This window comes from Physella acuta, unplaced genomic scaffold, assembly GCF_028476545.2.
Source record: "Physella acuta isolate Inbredline_101_S28 unplaced genomic scaffold, ASM2847654v3 ptg000109l, whole genome shotgun sequence".
NCBI classification, from domain to species: Eukaryota; Metazoa; Mollusca; class Gastropoda; family Physidae; genus Physella; species Physella acuta.
The window spans coordinates 50,226-72,728 of NW_026731629.1; the positions used below are offsets into that span (position 1 = coordinate 50,226).

The 22,503-nt window shown below is 37.6% G+C and overlaps 1 protein-coding gene across 1 annotated transcript; it reads right to left on the minus strand.

The window, feature by feature from the left end:
- Positions 1-433: 433 nt before the first annotated feature.
- LOC131934532 (translationally-controlled tumor protein homolog) lies at positions 434-955 on the minus strand. The gene has a single exon (XM_059290577.1). The coding sequence runs from the start codon at positions 953-955 to the stop codon at positions 434-436; it is 522 nt and encodes a 173-aa protein (XP_059146560.1).
- Between the last annotated feature and the right edge of the window lie 21,548 nt (positions 956-22,503).

Sequence of the window (22,503 nt, forward strand, 5' to 3'; positions counted from 1 at the left end):
AAATCTTGAATGACCTGTGGCTTCAATCAAATAAGAGTGTCGTGATTACGTAATTAATCTTTCATTTGTCGCTCACAAGAGGCGAAACTACCACTGGTTTGCGTCAAATGACAACAACCACCGCTACATAACGTCAAATGACAACAACCGCCACTACATTAGGTCAAACCACATTTGAGTAAACTAAATTGATATGTTTAAAATAAGTAAAACATATTATTGCTTTTTTTTTTTTTTTTTTTTTAGTATAGTCATTTATTTATACAGAAACTGACCACAATAAATATCCTGTACAAATATATATAGTAGTTCATGCCTAAATATTTTGTATACTGTCAGTCTGTGACCACAAAAATAGATCCCAAAATTCGTTTTCATTGTAAAAATTTGTTTATCAGCTGTTTGTGGCCATCGTGAGCATGCTCTGGGTTGACTACTGTTCAACTTTCTCTTCTTTAACACCATCAGCAAAGAAATACACAAAGGGTATTTCATCTGTTTCACCAGCTGGGGCTTCCCATCTGACTAAGGCAATGCTTCCATCAAGATTACTAGAAGATGCTGTGTAAAACGCGTAGTCGAAATTTGCACAAACTATCTTGAATGTGTTTTGAATCTCTTTCCGCCATGCGTCAACATCAAATTTAGCATCATTCTCCTTCTTGTTCTCTTCTATACGTTTGACAAAATCCTTAAAATATGCTTGGAATTCTTTCTTTGACCCAAAAGCAGTAGGCATAAGCCTTTTATCTAACACAACATCAATGCCAGATGTGGAGTTTTCATCTGCACCTTTCTCTTGTTCCTCAGCACTAGCACCAAGTAAAGAATCATCAACCTTGTCTGAACTAGTGACATATTTTCCTTTAATTTTGTACAGTCCATCCTTTAGTTCTATTGGATATGTATCTGTGAAAAGTTCATCTCCAGTAACGATACACTTGTAAACTCTCATTTTGGATGATGGTAATGGTTTTGTTTCAAGACTAAAAAGTCTACTAATGCACGTACTCTTTAAAACATTTTTTTTATTGTAACGTTGTTTAGTAACCATCAAATACACCGAAAACTCTTTGTTATTCACTTTTGAAAATATTTTTTAAATTTATTGAGCTTCATTTGTAGATAAGGTTAGCCTGAAATAAAAATTTTCTACACTGTATTTTTAAAGTCCTTTTATCTTAATGAACGATAACTTAAGACTGTAAGTCTAATTTTATATTTACAAAAATTGACATTAAAAAACTTGTTCATGATGGCTTATTCTTGACCTCAGCTTGTTGTTCATCTTCTCTGTCTACACAACAATTTGTTTCATTTACCTCCCCTTTTTTTTACCTATTTTTGTGCTTTAAGCTTGTACATGTCTACATAATTATTGCTTTTTATCTCCCTTTTAAATTTTATTGTTGCCATATTTTGTTTTCCGTAGTTTAGTAATACCCCTGTCGTGGGAGAGAGATAGAGTCTACACATTTCTATGATATAAACACATTGACGATGTTTTTATTCTGGTACTGTACGTTCGCTTGGTCGTACATGTTACAAGACAGAAGAAAGACCTTTTGTAGTTCGGAGAAACATTTTTACTTAACAGAAAAACAGACATTGTGTCCGACAGAAGAAAAACAGACATTGTGTCCGACAAAAGAATTGTTAGAGAAACAGTCAACAAAATTGCATCTTTTTTTAAAACGAGTGATCATTACCCTCCCCCCTCTCCCTCCATCCCCAATCCCCTCATTAACTTGAAAGTTTCAAATGGAATCTTATTGTTAATCAGAACCGATAGGGAACTGTTAATACATGAATGGTATGAAGCGGATGGGGTGTGACAAGGATCCGTTAGCACCGCCAACAAGCTAGAGGTGACAGGGGACTGTTAACACACAGGCTAGAGGTGAGATAGGGAACTGTTAACACAGACGCTAGAGGTGAGATAGGGAACTGTTAACACACAGGCTAGAGGTGACAGTGAACTGTTAACACACAGGCTAGAGGTGACAGGGAACTGTTAACACACAGGCTAGAGGTGACAGGGAACTGTTAACACATGCTAGAGGTCACAGGGAACTGTTAACACACAGGCTAGAGGTCACAGGGAACTGTTAACACACAGGCTAGAGGTGACAGGGAACTGTTAACACAGACGCTAGAGGTGAGATAGGGAACTGTTAACACACAGGCTAGAGGTGAGATAGGGAACTGTTAACACAGACGCTAGAGGTGAGATAGGGAACTGTTAACACACAGGCTAGAGGTGAGATAGGGAACTGTTAACACAGACGCTAGAGGTGAGATAGGGAACTGTTAACACACAGGCTAGAGGTGAGATAGGGAACTGTTAACACAGACGCTAGAGGTGAGATAGGGAACTGTTAACACACAGGCTAGAGGTGACAGGGAACTGTTAACACACAGGCTATAGGTGAGGTAGGGAACTGTTAACACACAGGCTAGAGGTGAGATAGGGAACTGTTAACACACAGGCTATAGGTGAGGTAGGGAACTGTTAACACACAGGCTAGAGGTGACAGGGAACTGTTAACACACAGGCTAGAGGTGACAGGGAACTGTTAACACACAGGCTAGAGGTGACAGGGAACTGTTAACACACAGGCTAGAGGTGACAGGGAACTGTTAACAGGTTATAGATGACAGGGAACTGTTAACACACAGGCTAGAGATGACAGGGAACTGTTAACAGGTTAGAGATGACAGGGAACTGTTAACACACAGGCTAGAGATGACATGCAACTGTTAACACACAGGCTAGAGGTGACATGCAACTGTTAACACACAGGCTAGAGGTGACAGGGAACTGTTAACAGGTTATAGATGACAGGGAACTGTTAACACACAGGCTAGAGGTGACAGGGAACTGTTAACATCTAGATATAACTGAGGTAAGATCAGGGCACATGCTTGTCCATCGTGTTCTGAGTGCAAAAAGGTTTCCTTACTTTACATACTTGAGCGATTCTAGGCTTGTCAATTGCTATAACTAGGTCAATTTATCAGAGTGATTTTCCTTTTGTTAAGAAGACTTGTTCAATGTAATTTACTGTAATGATTTCTGTAAAAAAATGGGTCTTATCGTGCCACTGGATTTGATATAGAGTTCCGTTTAGCCTTGGGAAGTGTTCAGGAATTGAATAAGGGCATATGCACTTGTTGATTAGTAAAATTAGATTATAGAAATCAATGCACGGCTTTTTAGACGTAGATTACGTCACCACAATACGATAGAGAGATAACCGCTAACGTTAAGGTTAGATCGACTCTACTCCACCTGTCAAAAAAACAACAACACCGATGCACCTCTGCAGTTTCATCAAATCTATATCAAAACACAAACTACGACGTTGGTGGCTTTTTTTACCACTTGAATCAACGGTGGGTTTGTTGTTGTTTTTTGTTTGTTTGTTTTGTTGATTTTCCCCCTTTTTTTTTTTTGTTTTTTTTTTTGCTGCATACGGAAACTATAGTTTAAATGTAAACAAAAATAACTGAAGTTTACAAATCTAATTATGTTTCGTTAATAAACCTTTGTTTTAAAATTGCACTTTAAAATACGCCCACGTTAATTTTTTAATTTTTCAAAAAAAAATATGAATTTAATTTAAAAAAAACTTAAACCAAATTGAATAAAGTGCAGTTGAAATTTCAGCCAAATTTGAAAACAACGCAACGAAATTATATTAAAACTGCAATATCCAAAAAATAATTAGCTAGACGGGAAAAAAATCATGACATCGTCTGCTAAACGAGGGATGAAAACGGGCAGCCATTTCTATCTAGGTGGTGCGGAATTGCTAGCTGATGCAGCAGTAATGGGCTGAGGAGCAAAACCCCGTTAAAGGTAAATTTGAAATGAGAGTTTAAATAGCATGAAATGATGAATTTGAAACAAGAAAAAAATGCTGCAGTTCAGATCAGGGGACGGAGAGGGAAAGGGGGAGTGAGTGTCAAGTCTTATGTGGGTTGATAGATCATTTGGTTCAGAGAGGATGAGATGGGATTTAGGTGGTGATGTGTGGGGTAATGTGTGAGTGGTGTGGGGTGCAGATATGTGTAATGTAGGGGGTAAGCTATGAACAGTGTGTGGGTGAGGTATGGATAGTGGGGATGAGGTGGGGATAGTGTGGATGAGATAGGGATAGGGTGTGGTTGATATTAATTGGATAAAGTGTGCGTGTAAAATGGATATTGTGCAGAGTTTCTTCCAGGCATCTCTTCGGGGGGGGGGGGGGGGCCTCTGCACACCCCCCCCCCCCGAAGAAAGTTTACCGCCCCCCTCCCCCCCCCCTCCCGAACGAAATGAAATCTATATAGAAAATATATACTTTTAACAGTGTCCGCTCCTCCCCCCCCCCCCCCCCGGAGAAAAAAGTCTGGAAGAAACACTGATATTGTGTGGTTGGGATAAGGAAATGAGTGGGTGAGTGTGGATATGGTGTGGATGAGATGTGGATAATGTGTGTGAGATATGGATAGTGTGGATCAGATATGTGTAACACAGAAGTGAGATATAAGATAGTCTGGGTAAGATATCCACAGTATATGAGGTATTGATATTGTGTAAGATACCCACAGTATATGAGGTATTGATATTGTGTAAGATATCCACAGTATATGAGGTATTGATGTTGTGTAAGATATCAACAGTATATGAGGTATTGATATTGTGTAAGATATCCACAGTATATGAGGTATTGATATTGTGAAAGATATCCACAGTATATGAGGTATTGATATTGTGAAAGATATCCACAGTATATGAGGTATTGATATTGTGTAAGATATGATATGAAGGGCGTAGTGAGTTATTCGTCATGTTAGCATGTAAGAAATGTCAAATATTTTGTCTGTTCGAGACTTGGGTTTTGTCTGGAATATTTTAGGGTCGCGGTGTTGTGAGGTAATCTAGACATGGGTGTTCTAAAGTCTATTCAAGACGGGGATGTTCTAAAGGCTATTCAAGACGGGGGTGTTCTAAAGGCTATTCAAGACGGGGGTGTTCTAAAGTCTATTCAAGACGAGGGTGTTCTAAAGTCTGTTCTAGACGGGGGTGTTCTAAAGTCTATTCTAGACGATGTGTTTTGAGTCTTGGATTGCGAGGCAAGACACATAACAGCCAGGCTATTGAAGAATGTGTGTGTGTGTGTGTGTGCGCGTGTATATATGTGTGTGTGTTATTTGAGGTGTCTGAAAATTGGCATGGTTCCTGTTCCGTCAAATTTGTAACTGTAGCTTTTGACGTGGCATATCATTAGTAAATTCGTTAAATTACGGGGGTTAAGAGAGCCCAACATTCTAGACAAAGCCCATTACCCCATGCCCTAAATTTCTAATTATCTCCTGCGTCGTTTGCTCACACAGCACAGCTTTGTGTAAGAGATTCACACGATCCTTGCCCAATTTCAGCGGCCGCTAAGCTATCGTCTGCCTGTCTGTATGTCTATCTGTGCCGGACCAGGACTGATTATGGAAGAGATTCTAGGCGTAAATACATCACAGGCAAAATGCATCGTCTTGCGGGGACTTAAATAACGGCCATAGATCAGACGACAGATAAGCTCTGACTTGCAGGCGGGGAAGTGTTTTTTTCTGGGTGGAATGTGAACAAACATACGATGGTTTTCTAAAGTTAACACTTTAGTGGGGAGTGATAACAATGATAGCATCACGATTTACATTATTGTTTTTATATCTTAAGATGTACCTGGAAACTATTAAGTTAATATGTGGGAATCAATAGTATATGTCATCCCACAACAATGGAAATAAGTTATTCCTGCATAACAATTGAACAAGCTCGACTTCATTATTAGCTGTTGAGTCAAAGTGTTGAAAATATGTTACGTCATTTCCGTATCCGTTTGATTAAAAGTAAGAACAGCTTGTGAGTAGGTCATCTTCTTCTCGTAGTTGCCAGCTAGTATTTTTTAAACCAAATTTGAATATTGTTATTAAAAGAAGAATAAATAGAAAGGCCGCTGCCGATATGGTTAATTTATTTAAAATCGTAAACAATGGTAATGATTGACTGCAAGATGTAGGCTAGCTTAAAGAATAAACCGGGAGTGTTTTCCCCTAAACTTTCTCGAATATTCTAATATAACACTACGGGGGATGGCAACTCGGGTCATAGACAATATTTTTAATCCATTTTTAATTACTTAAACTTTTTTGATAGAATAGAATCTCGTAAAAAAGAATTGCACACCAAGTGAACGCCAAATAAATTGTGCATAATAGTGCGGGATATTATTAGTACTTTATATATATATATATATATATATATATATATATATATATATATATATATATATATATATATATATATATAAAACACCTAAGGTTTATGATAAAGGGCCTATATATGTCAAAAACATTTCAAGGAATTACAGAACTAAACATTTACACAGACTGTAGAATTTGTTGTCTGATATTTTTAAACATATACATATTTTAGTGTGTAGGTTACTTGTACACACCCCCTCAAACGCAAGGAAATCAGTTAAAATATATTTATATGGAAGGTGTATACTAAATCTTGGTGCCTCCTACCCCTTAAGAAAGTTTCAATAGCCCGCCTCTGACACGGAGCAAACTATCCGGTTTTCAGTAAAAAAATTCATTCATAGTCATTTTACATAGCATTGTACGTCACTTGTGTAAGACAACTTGTATTTAGCTAACCATGACTAGTGGTGCGTGTATTGTATCACTTATAGTTTGATTGTATTATAAAGAAGATTTATTATTGGTGAAGTCTTTGTTAGAAAACGTAACCGGTAGAACGACATTGGTTTACGTTATTCCTATGTTTGAATTATCTAAGTATTTACAACCAGGTTTTGGGAGGAGTGGGATTATAAAGTGCTGGAACTCAACAATGCTAACTTGCAATTCTAAAGCGCGGAATCCAGGAATTCAATCTATGGGGCATCACTGAGTCTACTCAGCCCTAAAGAGTACCTTAATTAATTTTGGAAAGGTCAAGAAGAATGGACATTTGGCTTACTACACAATACCTTTACCTAATAGACAGGTGAATTATTTAAGTCTCAGATTCCTAATTTAGACCTAGTTAACGTCAGAGATGGTGGACTTAGTTCATCTTCCATGATGACTGTAGTAAAGTGTGAGCATGAAATAAATTTAAACATCCAACGTTCGAACATGTTTGTAATTAACACCAGGGATCACTATAAACTCAAGCGAATACAAGTTTTTGAATCATGCTTTAATGTAAGAATTTTAAAAGAACCAAAATTAACACAATTTTAACAAAATAATATTTTTATCTTTGTTAGACTGACACCAACCTAGGGACAAGACACCAATGTTCTAGCACAACACCAATCTGCTAACACGACACCAATCTGCTAACAAGACACAAATCTGCTAACCAGACACCAATATGCTAATCAGACAACAATGAAGTCGCATAATATAACATAAGGCAAAGCATTAATCTAACATAACGCAAAGCATAATTTAACATAAGGCAGAGCATAATCTATATATAGCATAAACTAATGGGAACAATTTTAACATTCTGTATTAAAGTACCATTTTACATCAACATACTTGTATCCAAATGTTAATTACAACCAATTGTGACTAAAATGACAGGCTGCACTAAAATAAAATGCATTAAACACCTAATACAGACAGACTTAGGATGTGAGCTGATGTCCTATTCCATTGCGGACGTAATAGGAAATAGTGATAATAAAACAACGAACTAGTCGGGTGTTGTAAAACGTTGATGCAACTTTGGAAGAGAAAGTTTGAATAGTCCCGGGTGTTTTAAAATGTATTCTGGATGCAGTTTCTTCTCCAACAAACAGACGTCTAAAACAGATTTTATCTTGTTGTTACTGATGCCATTAAGCTTAGCAGATGAGAGCAATCTATTAACTGTTTCTTTAGAACATTTTAGTCTCTTTTGTAAATATTCACTTTTTGTTATGCAACCTTCTAAAGCAACAAAATCTGCATTTAATTTCTTGTAAGTTCCATTTTTCTCACATAGCTTTAAAAAGTTATCCACCGATATACATGCAGCCTGCATAAAATCCCATATCTGTTTTAATCTAGGTAGAGAATATTTTAAAAGTTTTCTATACACAATTACATCTTCTGACTTTAGTTTTACTACGTTTAGTAAAAAGTCTAATTTCAATGCAGTTGTTTTGATGTCAAGCAGACGTAGAATAGAGGACAGAAAATTAGCTGTTCTTTTGTCACAATCAAGTCTCATTTGGAATAATTCAGATAGAGAAGTGCATCCTTTTAATGCATCAAGCTCATCACACATGTTCTTGTATCCAATATCAAATTTCTTGATACTCCTGCCCAAAAAATAAAAAACTTTGTCCTGACTTCTGACAGGATTGTCAGTCAACAAGGACCTAGCCTGTAACAGCTCCAACCTCCTGCTGAGTTCCTTGTGTGAAGTGTTATACAGTGGCACTGGATGTTTTGTGATCAGAGACAAAGGTAAATTGTAGGACAACAGTAAGTTTACTTTTTGCTCTAGCAGTGGTATAGGCAAGGACTTTAAACGTGGATGTTGAGTAATAAGTGAATCAACATCCTTTTGATTGCAACGTAATATTTGAGCAATACGTTCAGATTTATTAGCATATCCTTCTAGTGCATCAAGCTCATCACACATGTTCTTGTATCCAATATCAAAACCCTTGCCATCACATCCCAAAGAATAAAAAACTTTGTCCTGACTTCTGACAGGATTGTCAGTCAACAAGGACCTAGCCTGTAACAGCTCCAACCTCCTGCTGAGTTCCTTGTGTGAAGTGTACAGTGGCACTGGATTTTTTGTGATCAGAGACAAAGGTAAATTGTAGGACAACAGCAAGTTTACTTTTTCCTCTAGCAGTGGTAAAGACAGGGTTTCCAAACGTGGGTGTTGAGTAATAAGTGAATCAACATCCTTTTGATTGCAACGAAATATTTGAGCAATACGTTCAGATTTATTAGCACATCCTTCTAATGCATCAAGCTCATCACACATGTTCTTGTATCCAATATCAAATTGCTTGCCATTATATCCCAAACAATAAAAAACTTTGTCCTGACTTCTGACAGGATTGTCAGTCAACAAGGACCTAGCCTGTAACAGCTCTAACCTCCTGCTGAGTTCCTTGTGTGAAGTGTACAGTGGCACTGGATTTTTTGTGATCAGAGACAAAGGTAAATTGTAGGACAACAGCAAGTTTACTTTTTCCTCTAGCAGTGGTAAAGACAGGGTTTCCAAACGTGGGTGTTGAGTAATAAGTGAATCAACATCCTTTTGATTGCAACGAAATATTTGAGCAATACGTTCAGATTTATTAGCACATCCTTCTAATGCATCAAGCTCATCACACATGTTCTTGTATCCAATATCAAATTGCTTGCCATTATATCCCAAACAATAAAAAACTTTGTCCTGACTTCTGACAGGATTGTCAGTCAACAAGGACCTAGCCTGTAACAGCTCTAACCTCCTGCTGAGTTCCTCGTGTGAAGTGTGGAACAATGGCACTGGATTTTTTGTGATCAGAGACAAAGGTAAATTGTAGGACAACAGCAAGTTTACTTTTTCCTCTAGCAGTGGTATAGACATGGTTTCTAATCCTGGATGTTGAGTAATAAGTAAATCAACATCCTTTTGGTTGCAACGAAATATTTGAGCAATACGTTCGGATTTATTGGCACATCCTTCTAATGCATCAAGCTCATCACACATGTTCTTGTATCCAATATCAAATTTCTTGCCATTACATCCCAAAAAATTAAAAACTTTGTCCTGACTTCTGACAGGATTGTCAGTCAACAAGGACCTAGCCTGTAACAGCTCCAGCCTCCTGCTGAGTTCCTTGTGTGAAGTGTGGAACAATGGCCTTACATTTTTTGTGATCAGAGACAAAGGTAAATTGTAGGACAACAGCAAGTTTACTTTTTCCTCTAGCAGTGGTATAGACAAGGACTTTAAACGTGGATGTTTTGCTGTTAGTAATTCAACGTCATCTTGATTGCACTTGAATATTTTACTAAGTAAAAAATTATGTTCTTTTAACAGTTGGGCTATTTGATGTACATCCAAACTTTTTTCTTCATGTTGTGTTCTTGTCGGTGAGGAAAAAAACCTTTTTATTTGTATTGTTCGAGGCAAATGTTTATTATAGGACAACATGGGAGCTGCAAGCTTTGTTAACAGTACTATAGGGCATGTTTTTAAAACTACACTAAAAAATAATGAAGCCATTTCGCTTGGATATTGTTCAAAGTCAGGTAAGTTTAGCTTGTAAATTCCAAAAAAGCCTGCAAATAGAGTTATAAACGATAAATAATCACAGTTTTTGTGTAACAGAACAACCAAACGAGAACTATTACAATTGACCTTACATTTGATTTAATAGTCTTACACTAGTGGTTTTAATAGCGTTTTATTTATATGGATTACTGTTAACATTTAATCTATGTAACAGACGCTATGTATCGCAACATTTCTAAATTTATTAATGCTAGAGAAGATATTGTGAAAACTTATTTTCTTAAAAATAGATGAGAAGTGCTTGCCAAATCAACAGTCAAGTCAATGGTCTATACTATTATTTGTTATTACTAATAAAACAACACTGCAATAATGTCAAATACAAGACCGGCATTCATTGTCTTTAGTCCAGTAAGCGACGAATGTCCAAAAATATAAAATTCACAAAAATGTCTCTTAAAAATTGTAAAATATTTAATGAAGTACAACATGCAATGTTGACGTATTTGTTACTTTAATGATAGACTGGAAAAGCTGGTTCCAAACGTGTGTTGCCAGAAAGCATATTTTTCAACCAAAATTGAATATTTTTTAACTTCTGTGTAACAAGTACAAAATTACTTCCGGTTTCATTAAGGCTAGAAATAGTCAAAGAAATAATTACTAGTAATATAATATTAATTTAGCAAAGACTTTTATTGTTAATTTGGATTAGTAGAGTCAGGGTCTTGTGGGGGCGGGGATGTTATATTATTTTATATAAATACAATACTACGCTTTACACCATAGATCATTATTGTGTATTTTTATCATGGAAAACAATTGTTCTTCTTTCTTCTTCTTCGTTCATAATTTTAGGGTTGGGAGGGATGCCCCTCCAACACAATTAACTGGTTGAGCGCCATTGAGGCCATTGACTCCAAACTCAGCCCGTTCTTCTTTTTATATATCAAATTGTACACAAAAAGATTGTGAGACTACATGCAGTTAGGTTTGGTAAGCGCGGCGTCTTTAGATTAAGATAAAGGCGCTCCTTTTCGTACTTCAACAGGTGACACCATATACGACATTACACCAAGGCAAAATAGTGCAAATTTATCTTATAGATCTACGCTCTGTTTAGTATGCTCAGGTGACACCATATACGACATTACACCAAGGCAAAATAGAGCAAACTTATCTGATAAATCTACGTTCAGTTTAGTATGCTCAGGTGACACCTTATACAACACTACACCAAAGCAAAATAGTGCAAATTTATCTTATAGATCTACGCTCTGTTTAGTATGCTCAGGTGACACCATATACGACATTACACCAAGGCAAAATAGTGCAAACTTATCTGATAAATCTACGTTCAGTTTAGTATGCTCAGGTGACACCATATACGACATTACACCAAAGCAAAATAGTGCAAATTTATCTTATAGATCTACGCTCTGTTTAGTATGCTCAGGTGACACCTTATACAACATTACACCAAAGCAAAATAGTGCAAATTTATCTGAAATCTACGCTCAGTTTAATATGCTCAGGTGACACCTTATACAACACTACACCAAAGCAAAATAGTGCAAATTTATCTTATAGATCTACGCTCTGTTTAGCATGCTCAGGTGACACCTTATACAACATTACACCAAAGCAAAATAGTGCAAATTTATCTTATAGATCTACGCTCTGTTTAGTATGCTCAGGTGACACCATATACAACATTACACCAAAGCAAAATAGTGCAAATGTATCTTATAGATCTACGCTCTGTTTAGTATGCTCAGGGGACACCTTATACAACATTACACCAAAGCAAAATAGTGCAAATTTATCTGAAATCTACGCTCAGTTTAGTATGCTCAGGTGACACCTTATACAACACTACACCAAAGCAAAATAGTGAAAATTTATCTTATAAATCTACGCTCTGTTTAGTATGCTCAGGTGACACCTTATACAACACTACACCAAGGCAAAATAGTGCAAATTTATCTGATAAATCTACGCTCAGTTTAGTATGCTCAGGTGACACCATATATGTCATTACGCCAAAGCAAAATAGTGCAAATTTATCTGATAAATCTACGCTCTGTTTAGTATGCTCAGGTGACACCTTATACAACATTACACCAAAGCAAAATAGTGCAAATTTATCTTATAGATCTACGCTCTGTTTAGTATGCTCAGGTGACACCTTATACAACATTACACCAAAGCAAAATAGTGCAAATTTATCTGAAATCTACGCTCAGTTTAGTATGCTCAGGTGACACCTTATACAACATTACACCAAAGCAAAATAGTGCAAATTTATCTTATAGATCTACGCTCTGTTTAGTATGCTCAGGTGACACCATATACAACATTGCACCAAGGCAAAATAGTGCAAATTTATCTGATAAATCTACGCTCAGTTTAGTATGCTCAGGTGACACCTTATACAACACTACACCAAAGCAAAATAGTGCAAATTTATCTGATAAATCTACGCTCAGTTTAGTATGCTCAGGTGACACCTTATACAACACTACACCAAAGCAAAATAGTGCAAATTTATCTGATAAATCTACGCTCAGTTTAGTATTACTGATAACTGTTACATACATCGAAAACTGACATTGAAATTATCTAGCTGTTACGGGAGGGTGCAATCAATTGAGAAACTTTTTTTTTCAAATTTTGATCTCTTATATTTCTTAGGGCGAGTATCAATTACATATTGCAATCAATTACATATTGATTGGCTTAAGGGAGAGTGTCACAATCGACTAAAACGACAACAGGACGTGTCTATCAAACTCAAGTCAGACACCCAGTTTCAATATACCTCGCGATTGATTTGTTGTGTGGGGAGGGGATCAGAACGTCACACTACTAGGTGTGTGACAAGGTGGGGGTGGGGGAGGGGATCAGAACCTCACACTACTAGGTGTATGACACGTTGGGGGTGGGGGAGGGGATCAGAACGTCACACTGCTTGGTGTGTGACACGTTGGGGGTGGGGGAGGGGATCAGAACGTCACACTGCTTAGTGTGTGACATGGTGGGGGTGGGTATCAGAACATCACACTGCTAGGTCTGTGATAAAGTGTGGGATGGGTCTGCTTGACAAGTTGGGGAAGCGGGAGGGTATCAGAAAGTTTGGCAAAATTACACAAAAGAAAACAAAGACGAAAACTCCTCTTTTTTTTTATCATCAGTCAACATTAGGATTTCATGCTCTCTTTTTTTCACCCTTATCATGCAGATCTACCAACATAAAAGAATGATTAGCATTACAAGATCTGGTCGCTGAAGACGAAACTGAAAGAAAATTTGCATTGAAAAGTGATGCAAACAGTTCTGGCTACCTACAGTTTTGGCTACCTACAATTTTGGCTACCTAAGCTTACATACGTACAGCTGAGGTCACCAACAATCAATGTTCGTGCTACCTACGGATGTGGCTACCTACAGTAGCAACTACCTTTAGTTTTGGCTATCTACAGTATTGGCTACTTACAGTTTAGCTATGTACAGTTAAGGTTATCTACAATTACCGTTATTGCTAAATATAGATGTGGCTACCTAAAATATATGGCTACCTAGAGCTGTGACTACCTTTAGTTGACCTGAACAATTTTGGCTACCTGCAGTTTCGCTATCTACAGTTTCGCTATCTATAGTGGTGGCTACCTATAGTTGAGGCTACCTATAGTTGAGGCTACCTATAGTTGAGGCTCCCTATAGTTGAGGCTTCCTATAGCTGAAGCTACCTGTAGTGGTGGCTACCTATAGTTAAGGCTACTTATAGTTGTGGCTACATAAGTAGACACTATCTGAATATGAAGATGAGTTTAGTGCTATTTTAATGCATGTTTTAAAAATTTCTTTTCATATAAGAAGAGAAATATAACATGAACATAGATCTAGATCTAGGTTTAAATCACAGCATTGATAGCGAGGCAACAGATCAGACTCAAACTTCTTACTCTTAATGTTAACAAAAATTACATTCCGCAATTATATGACTGCACTGTTGTTAAATATTTGATAGATCTACGTACTTTTATAACTCAGTCATGACGAACACAAAAATACGCTGGTAGTTTTGTTGTGAATTAAAACTAAATCGAGATCTTGATTCCAGATCTACTAATAAGAAATACACAGATATTTTAACTAATGATAATGATAAGAGTATAAACCCTACCCTTTCAGTAGCATGAAGGTAGCTGTTCTCGGTCAATGAAAAGTGCTTCTGTAGTGTGGGTAGATTTGCTTAACATATCATCTTTAATTCTCAAGATACACACCCAGCCTGATGTAATGTTTAAAGATTGTTACATGTCTCTATTCCAACACAGCATTAGGTTCATTCTTTGTCCACGGTCGGTCATATGACGTCAAGGGTACTGTGTTTTTGTTAACGTATGAGGATTTGTCATTCTACAAGGTTTGAAAATCTCAAGGTTAATAGAAATACATTACATTGTATTACCTATTCCGTTTTATTATATTTATTCGATTCAACATTGACGGAAGTAGCAGTTAATATAAAACAAAGACAAAAAGTGCTGTGATATCTCTTGAGTGTCGTAGGGGTAGGTGGGTCCGTAATTGTAGGGGTGGGGAGACCGTAGTTTAGGGGAGGGGGGGGTCCGTAATTGTAGGGAAGGGGTCCGTAATTGTAGGGAAGGGGGTCCGTAATTGTAGGGAAGGGGGTCCGTAATTGTAAGGGAGGGGAGACTGTAGTTTTAGAGGAGGGGGGTCCGTAATTGTAAGGGAGGGGAGACTGTAGTTTTAGAGGAGGGGGGGTCCGTAATTGTAGGGAAGGGGGTCCGTAATTGTAGGGAAGGGGGTCCGTAATTGTAGGGAAGGGGGTCCGTAATTGTAGGGAAGGGGGTCCGTAATTGTAAGGGAGGGGAGACTGTTTTTTTAGAGGAGGGGGGTCCGTAATTGTAGGGAAGGGGGTCCGTAATTGTAGGGAAGGGGGTCCGTAATTGTAGGGAAGGGGATCCGTAATTGTAGGGAAGGGGGTCCGTAATTGTAGGGGAGAGGGGGGGGGTCGGTAGTTACGCGTTGAGGAGGAGTGGGTGGGGTTTCAGATAGTGTTACGTCACACTTTTGCCGTTATTTCGCATTTTAGACAACTGTTTTAATAAATTGTAAAAGAAATGAGATTAAAATACTCTACGCTCAGTCAATATTTTAGAAAACAAATCTGTGTTTAAATAAACCGGGAGTGATCTCCCCTAATCTTTCTCGAATATTCTTATATAAAATAACAGGGGATGGGAACTCGGGCTATAGACATGATTTTTAATCCATTTAAAATACTTAAACTTTTAAAAATAGAATAAAATCTCGTAGACAAATTAATTGCACACCAAGTGAACGCCAAATAAAAAAGCGCATAATAGTGCGCAATATTATTATTACTTTTAAAATTTACATTAGTTTTTTGAGAAATCGGAAGTAGCGTAAAGTACTACTTCCAGTCAACGAAAATGACTCAAAATTTAATAGAAGGTAGAGAATTAGATCTTTTACTTACGTATGAAATTTCATTTATCTTTCTGAATTAGTACTCAAGTTATAGGCTTTTGAAAAATTCAAAGTAGAAAAAGTACCACTTCCGGTTGTCGGAAATCGCTCAAAAGTTGATACGGATCTACGATTTTAATATAATACTTATATATGAAATTTCATCAACCTAGCTGTAACGGTACTCAAGTTATCGTGTTTACACACGGACAGACACACAGACACACAGACACACACACACACACAGACATACGGACAAGATTGCAAAATTATGTTTTTCCGTATCAGTGAGGTGTAAAACGTCGAGATTTGTAAAAATCTCGATTTTTTTTTTTGCACTATTACAATACTAAGTATATACGAGAAAGTAAAAATATTAATACAATGACCTACCGCTAATTAATTTGATAATATTATTAGTAAAAAAAATTTATAATTATTGCAATGTGGGTACTTTTGGTATTATTGCCCGATTCAGCCAACTGTTAATTAATTATTTCCCAATTCAACCAACTTTCCTAATTATCGCCCAATTCTAATTATTGTCTAATTCAAATTGTTTCCCAATTCAACTAGTTTTCCTAAATATCGCCCAATTCTAATGGTAGCCCAATCTAATCACCTTTCCTAATGATTGCCCAACCATTGACCTAACTGTCATGACGGCGTTAGGCAGGAGCCAGTCACCACTAATTACCAAACGATCACCGTCTTCAGACGTCGTCATACCTGGTCAGTCAGCTGATACATATTCATGATCACGTGATTGATTGCCTGTCACATCTTTGGCGGGAAACGTCAGCTAAGAATAGCCCGGCGTCTGCGACTCTCGTGTTATCGTGACCTAGATAAAGTATGTCCCCCAGACTTCCGGTTAGTTTAGGGTACTCACTTGTTTACTGTTGGTGGTCGCCATTCACCGGAAGTTGCCTCGGGATTTCTCGGCTTGACCTCAGAACTCCCTCCGGGGACCGAATAATATCTTCACGTGAACAAGAGTTCTTGTTGTTTAACCAAAGTACACTCAAGACTACAACAAAAGATGGATGGGTCGCAAAAGTCTATTTTTATCGACACCACGTGACCGCTCCACTGCCCTAGTTAACACGTCTATAAAAAACAAAACTGCGAACCCTGTGCACCGAGCTGAGAATAGTTTCACGTGTCACGTGATCACACGTGACGTCAACCTGAAATCTTCTGCAAAATTAGTTCATCCTACATTGGAAATCATAAATCATTTCAAAGCCGCTTTCCGATGAAAGAAAATATCAATAACTGACCTCATGTTGGTAACGAGGCTATGATACATGGGTTGTGTTACATAGGGGTTTGTAATCACGTTTAAATTATCAGGCTTTTATGAACCTTTTAGCTTTTCTTCGTTTCTTAACGACGATCTTCTACAAAATTCTCTTCCTTACATGCGGAGTAGAGAGAAGGTAATCAGACCGTGTAAAATTTGTTGACACCACCGTAAGTCGGAAAAAATAGTTTTTATTTTTTTATTTCTATAGATTTGTCTGTGTGCGAGCGCAATTGTATGTGTAAACTTGATAAGGTAAATAACTTTTCATTTAGTTTGACGATTTGTAAAAAAAACGAATTAGGCGCAGTTCTCTCTCAACTTTTCAATTAATTCCGGTAACCGGAAGTGATTTTCTAATGTTCTACTGCTTTTCCGATGAACACGATAAGTTGAGTACTGTTTCAGTTAGGTTTACGAAATTTTTTAGATAAGTAATAGATCCTATACTTATATATCTTTCAACAGTTGAGCGATTCCCGGTAACCGGAACGTGTTTTATATTACCGCTTTATCAGATAGTTGTTCCCCATTGTGTGGTGACGGTCAGTGGTATAGATCAAGTCTAGACCCCGTCATATCACGTGAGAGTGTGGTCAGCGCTGCGTAATCTCACTCGTGACCGTCAAATATTTCCGTTAAAGAAAAATAAAATGTCAAAAAAATATTGCGCATTGCAAAATACGCAAACGGAAATTACCAATTACAAAATTTTTTTCTCGGTGCGCAATTGTTGCTTGTAGACCAATTTTCCGTGCGCAGTTTTGCCACAACTCCCCCTCCCCGCCACACCCAATTGTCTGGCCTCTCCCCCCCGGGACCAACCTATCACGAATAACATATTCTACAGACACGGCGATCCATCACGGCCTACAACACCCAGTCTCCGTCATCTGTCATGCAGCAAATTTTTCTTCCTTCGTATGTCATCTACAACATTTCTACATACGCGTCTTAAAATTTTAATCACCTTGTTAATTTAGCCAATGCCCTATTCATTACGGCAAAATAAAATGTAACGCTCACATTAAAAAATGGTTCAGTAATACAGACATTTACTCAAAACAATTTTACTTTCATTTTTAAATATTTTAAATGCACATTTTCTTTTTGACCTTAACTAATATCCATCCGTATCCATGGAACGGCGTGGCCTGGTGGTACAGCGCTAGACTGAAGTTCGAATCCGGGTTCAAGTCAGTGGAAGTCCCTGAGTGCACCCAGCTCTATTGGGTACCTAACCCACGTTAAGGAAAGTAAATGTGGCTCTGCATTGTTCTGTCCACAGTATCCCTTTATGTGCCGAGGTCAAGAAACATATAAACCCTACTTCATTTGTCCAATGTATCGCTATGTGTAAATATGAATCTTTACTTTAAAATCCGTAGGTATTCTGTAACTAATTGTATATCATGATGTCGCTTCAATGTTTGGCCTCTGGTCAGATTTTTATGTCTGTCGGGTGACACGTGTCAAAAATTACAATTACCTTACTCAACATTATTACATTAGTCGATTGACGAATTATAAGGAATGTTAGCATCAAAGAGTGCACTTAAAATTTTCAGAAATATATATATATACATATATATATATATATATATATATATATATATATATATATATATATATATATATATATATATATATATATATATATATATATATATATATATATATATATATATATATTTCTATCTAAATTATGTATTTTTCTATTTTGTTCCGTTTGATGGAAGCGCTTCTCGAAGGGGTTGACGGGCAATATCCCTTCCCCCGGAAAGATGCCTGAAAGAAACTCTTGTTCCTATGAACACCTCGAGTATTAAATATAACTTTCTCACTCCGCCATCTTGAGCTACTACAACCAAGTCGAAATTTGTTTGATCATGTCCCCAGAGTTTCGGCTGTAATATACGTTATAATCTACACACCTACCATACGACCAACGGCTGTAAGATACGTTATAATCTACACACCTACCATACGACCAACGGCTGTAAGATACGTTATAATCTACACACCTACCATACGACCAACGGCTGTAAGATACGTTATAATCTACACACCTACCATACGACCAACGGCTGTAAGATACGTTATAATCTACACACCTACCATACGACCAACGGCTGTAAGATACGTTATAATCTACACACCTACCATACGACCAACGGCTGTAAGATACGTTATAATCTACACACCTACCATACGACCAACGGCTGTAAGATACGTTATAATCTACACACCTACCATACGACCAACGGCTGTAAGATACGTTATAATCTACACACCTACCATACGACCAACGGCTGTAAGATACGTTATAATCTACACACCTACCATACGACCAACGGCTGTAAGATACGTTATAATCTACACACCTATAGTGTTTCTTACAGACTTTTTTCTCCGGGTGGGCGCTTAATATTTTCGGGGGGGGGGGGGAGGAGGGGCCGACTAAATATTCCAGAGGGGACACTGGTAAAAGTATATATTTTGTATATATATTTCCATTTCGTTCGGGGGACGGTATACTTTCTTCGCCCCCCCCCCCCCACCCCCTGAAGAGATGCCTGGAAGAAACACTGCACACCTACCCCTAAGTTCAGCGGCTGTGAAATACGTATATAATCTACACACTTCCCTTACGTCCATGTCCGTATATTCTGGGTTCCAATCACCCCGAGACAAGCATAACACTTGATCATACACGACATCACCATTACAACCCCGCATCTTGACCAGCGTCCAAGTCCACACAAGAACCTAACGGCCCATTCGCCATAATTTAAGCTACTCTCCGTCCACAATTATTTCTTCCCAATTTCTCCCAATACATTGATCCTCTTTGAGGAATGTCACTCCACCTCTGACCTTTAACCTTAGGGTACGGCTTTTCAGATCGGGAAATCCTGTCACTGAGGACTAAGGGACGTAATTCTCTCATTTGTAAGCTACGCGCTGACCTCAGATCTCGCGAGAATCGCCAGTGCCCATCCGTTGCTCAGCTAATTCCAAGCAGGATTATACAAGAATCACACGCCATCAAAAATATTTCTTCCCCGAGAGGGGGGGGGGGGCGGTGTTGTTTGTCTTCTATTTTAATCTTCGTGGAATATCCGTTTCTAAAATAAGATTTCTCGATCGCCGCCAAAAACAAATAGTTTCAGCATGTTTTTGAGGCATGTCAATTTGGACATCTAAAAAAAAATATTTTTCAGATTGTTTTCGTGACATATTTTAATGGGATACTTTCAACATTTTAAAAACATCATTGGAGAAGAAAATGCCAGCTGATGATTTTTGTATTTTGATCCTCCCCCGTCAAATGTCAGGGTCACTCGTTTTTTCAGCAGTTGGTGCCGCATGTTCTACTGGAGTTGACTTTCTCTGCGGCTCTGCTCAACTGGGTCGTGTTCTGTATGTCTTGGTCTAAAAACTTTCACGACTCAATTTTATCAGAAAAAAACTAAAACATAAAGAACCCTTTGAACATTAGGTCCATGGGGCAGACGAAGTAGAGTTCGCCTGTTTAAGTAACCTCGGCATATGAAGCGATAGAGTGATTTACACTATGCCCAGCAGCTTTTACTTTCCCTCCCTAACATAAGTAAGGTACCCGTTATAGCTGGGTGGCCTCAGGGACGACGTGTAAGTATGTATTATAAGACGGTCGTATTGTTAAATTTATTGTTAGAAAAATGACTTTTTATCCATCAGTTTTTATAATCTAGAATTTTTTTTTAAAAACGTTGACTGGTTAAACCTTGTTATTCTGTGTGTTGGTTTGCGTGTACATATATTTGTACACGTGCGTATGTGTTTGTGCGTGCGTGCGTGTGCATGCGTGCGTGTGCATGCGTGCATGTGCGTGTTTCTGAGTGTGTGTGTGTGTGCGTGCGTGCGTGTCTGTGTGCGTAAAACCCATCACCTCAGGCATTTTTTCCACAAAATGCAGAATGATGAAGTTCTCATCAAATCCTCCGACACCCACCGGAAGTTGATTTGTTTTTCTGCGGCTTACGACTTCCGGTATCTGCATGATGTCATCTCTCACTGTGACGTCAAGATTTACACTGTCATGGCTCATTTCCCGTCATACGTTCACATAATTCATCTTACCTTACGAAAACTAAGAAATATTTACTCAAGGAATTGATGAAATTATTAATGTATAGTCTATGAGTTCTGAAAATTCTAACCCGTAAATCTCACAGTTTATTTGGTACTACTAAAAAAAAGTCAATATCCAACGTAAGTCCGAATTGACTAGTTGGTCAAATTATCCAAACCATGTACTTGTGGTAAAGGCGGTTAAATGGCCGCAACTCCTAGCTTCCAAAAAGCCGTTCTTTTTTTTTTTTACGTTAGTACTTCATATTTTTACAAGGATTATTTTGGTAACGCCACCCCACCACTTTTAAAATACTACAACTGTCATAAATGGTCAACTTACTGAGAAAAAATACGAAAATAAACGCTAATTTTACATTGCTAACAATAAATAAGTTATTAATTTTCAGAAAAGAAAAATTTAATTGTTTCATCGACTTAACTGTTAAAAACAAGAATTTTATTGTTTCATTAACTTATCTTACAGAAAAAAAAAAGAAAAGTAAAAAATTTTGCTGTGAGTAAAATGTCAAAAAGAAGAATGTGATTGTTTCATTAACTTTAAGAAAAAAAAAAAGAAAAGTACAACTTTTGTAAGTAAAATGTTAGAAATGGGAAATTGTCTTGTTCATCGTTTTGGGAATTCCCGTGAAATGGAGATATTATTTAATCCATTACCAGTAATGGACGCCTCAAATCCCTGGTGAATACCTGACTCTTCCTGACCTAGATTTGACATCGTTTGACCTAAATGTCAATGTGGTATTACGTCGCAAAAGAGTTTTTAATACACAAGAAGCTCCAAGCGAAATATGTTAATTTTGTTGGGGTCATCAGGTCATTAGGGGTTCGACCCGGCTTCCTGTGACTGTTTATCTGGGTCAAGTATTAATGGTATTAGTTATGAAATGTAGGTAGGCGGAAACTATATTTAGGGATCAGGGGTGAACGTCCGCCATATGTCAGTCAACGTAAGGTCTGGGTCTTGATCTGTAATCAGCAGAGTGGTTATGTCATCATTCACTGTAACCTGGGTAATTACATCGCTTACAGACATTCACATAGATGAACAAATACATGCATATACACAGATATACACTGGCACAGACATCAATATAAATACAGAGATAAACATATACACATACACAGAGATAAACAAACATATACATAGATACATAGACCCAGACCCAGCGGTATTTTATTATTTATTTTTTCCAATAAAAACGTCCTAATGGAAGAAATGCCGATAAGCACCATGGCTGACAGA

Bases quoted from the DNA above. Each gene is read 5' to 3' on its own strand.
- LOC131934532 (XM_059290577.1), bottom strand. From the start codon at position 955: ATGAGAGTTTACAAGTGTATCGTTACTGGAGATGAACTTTTCACAGAT.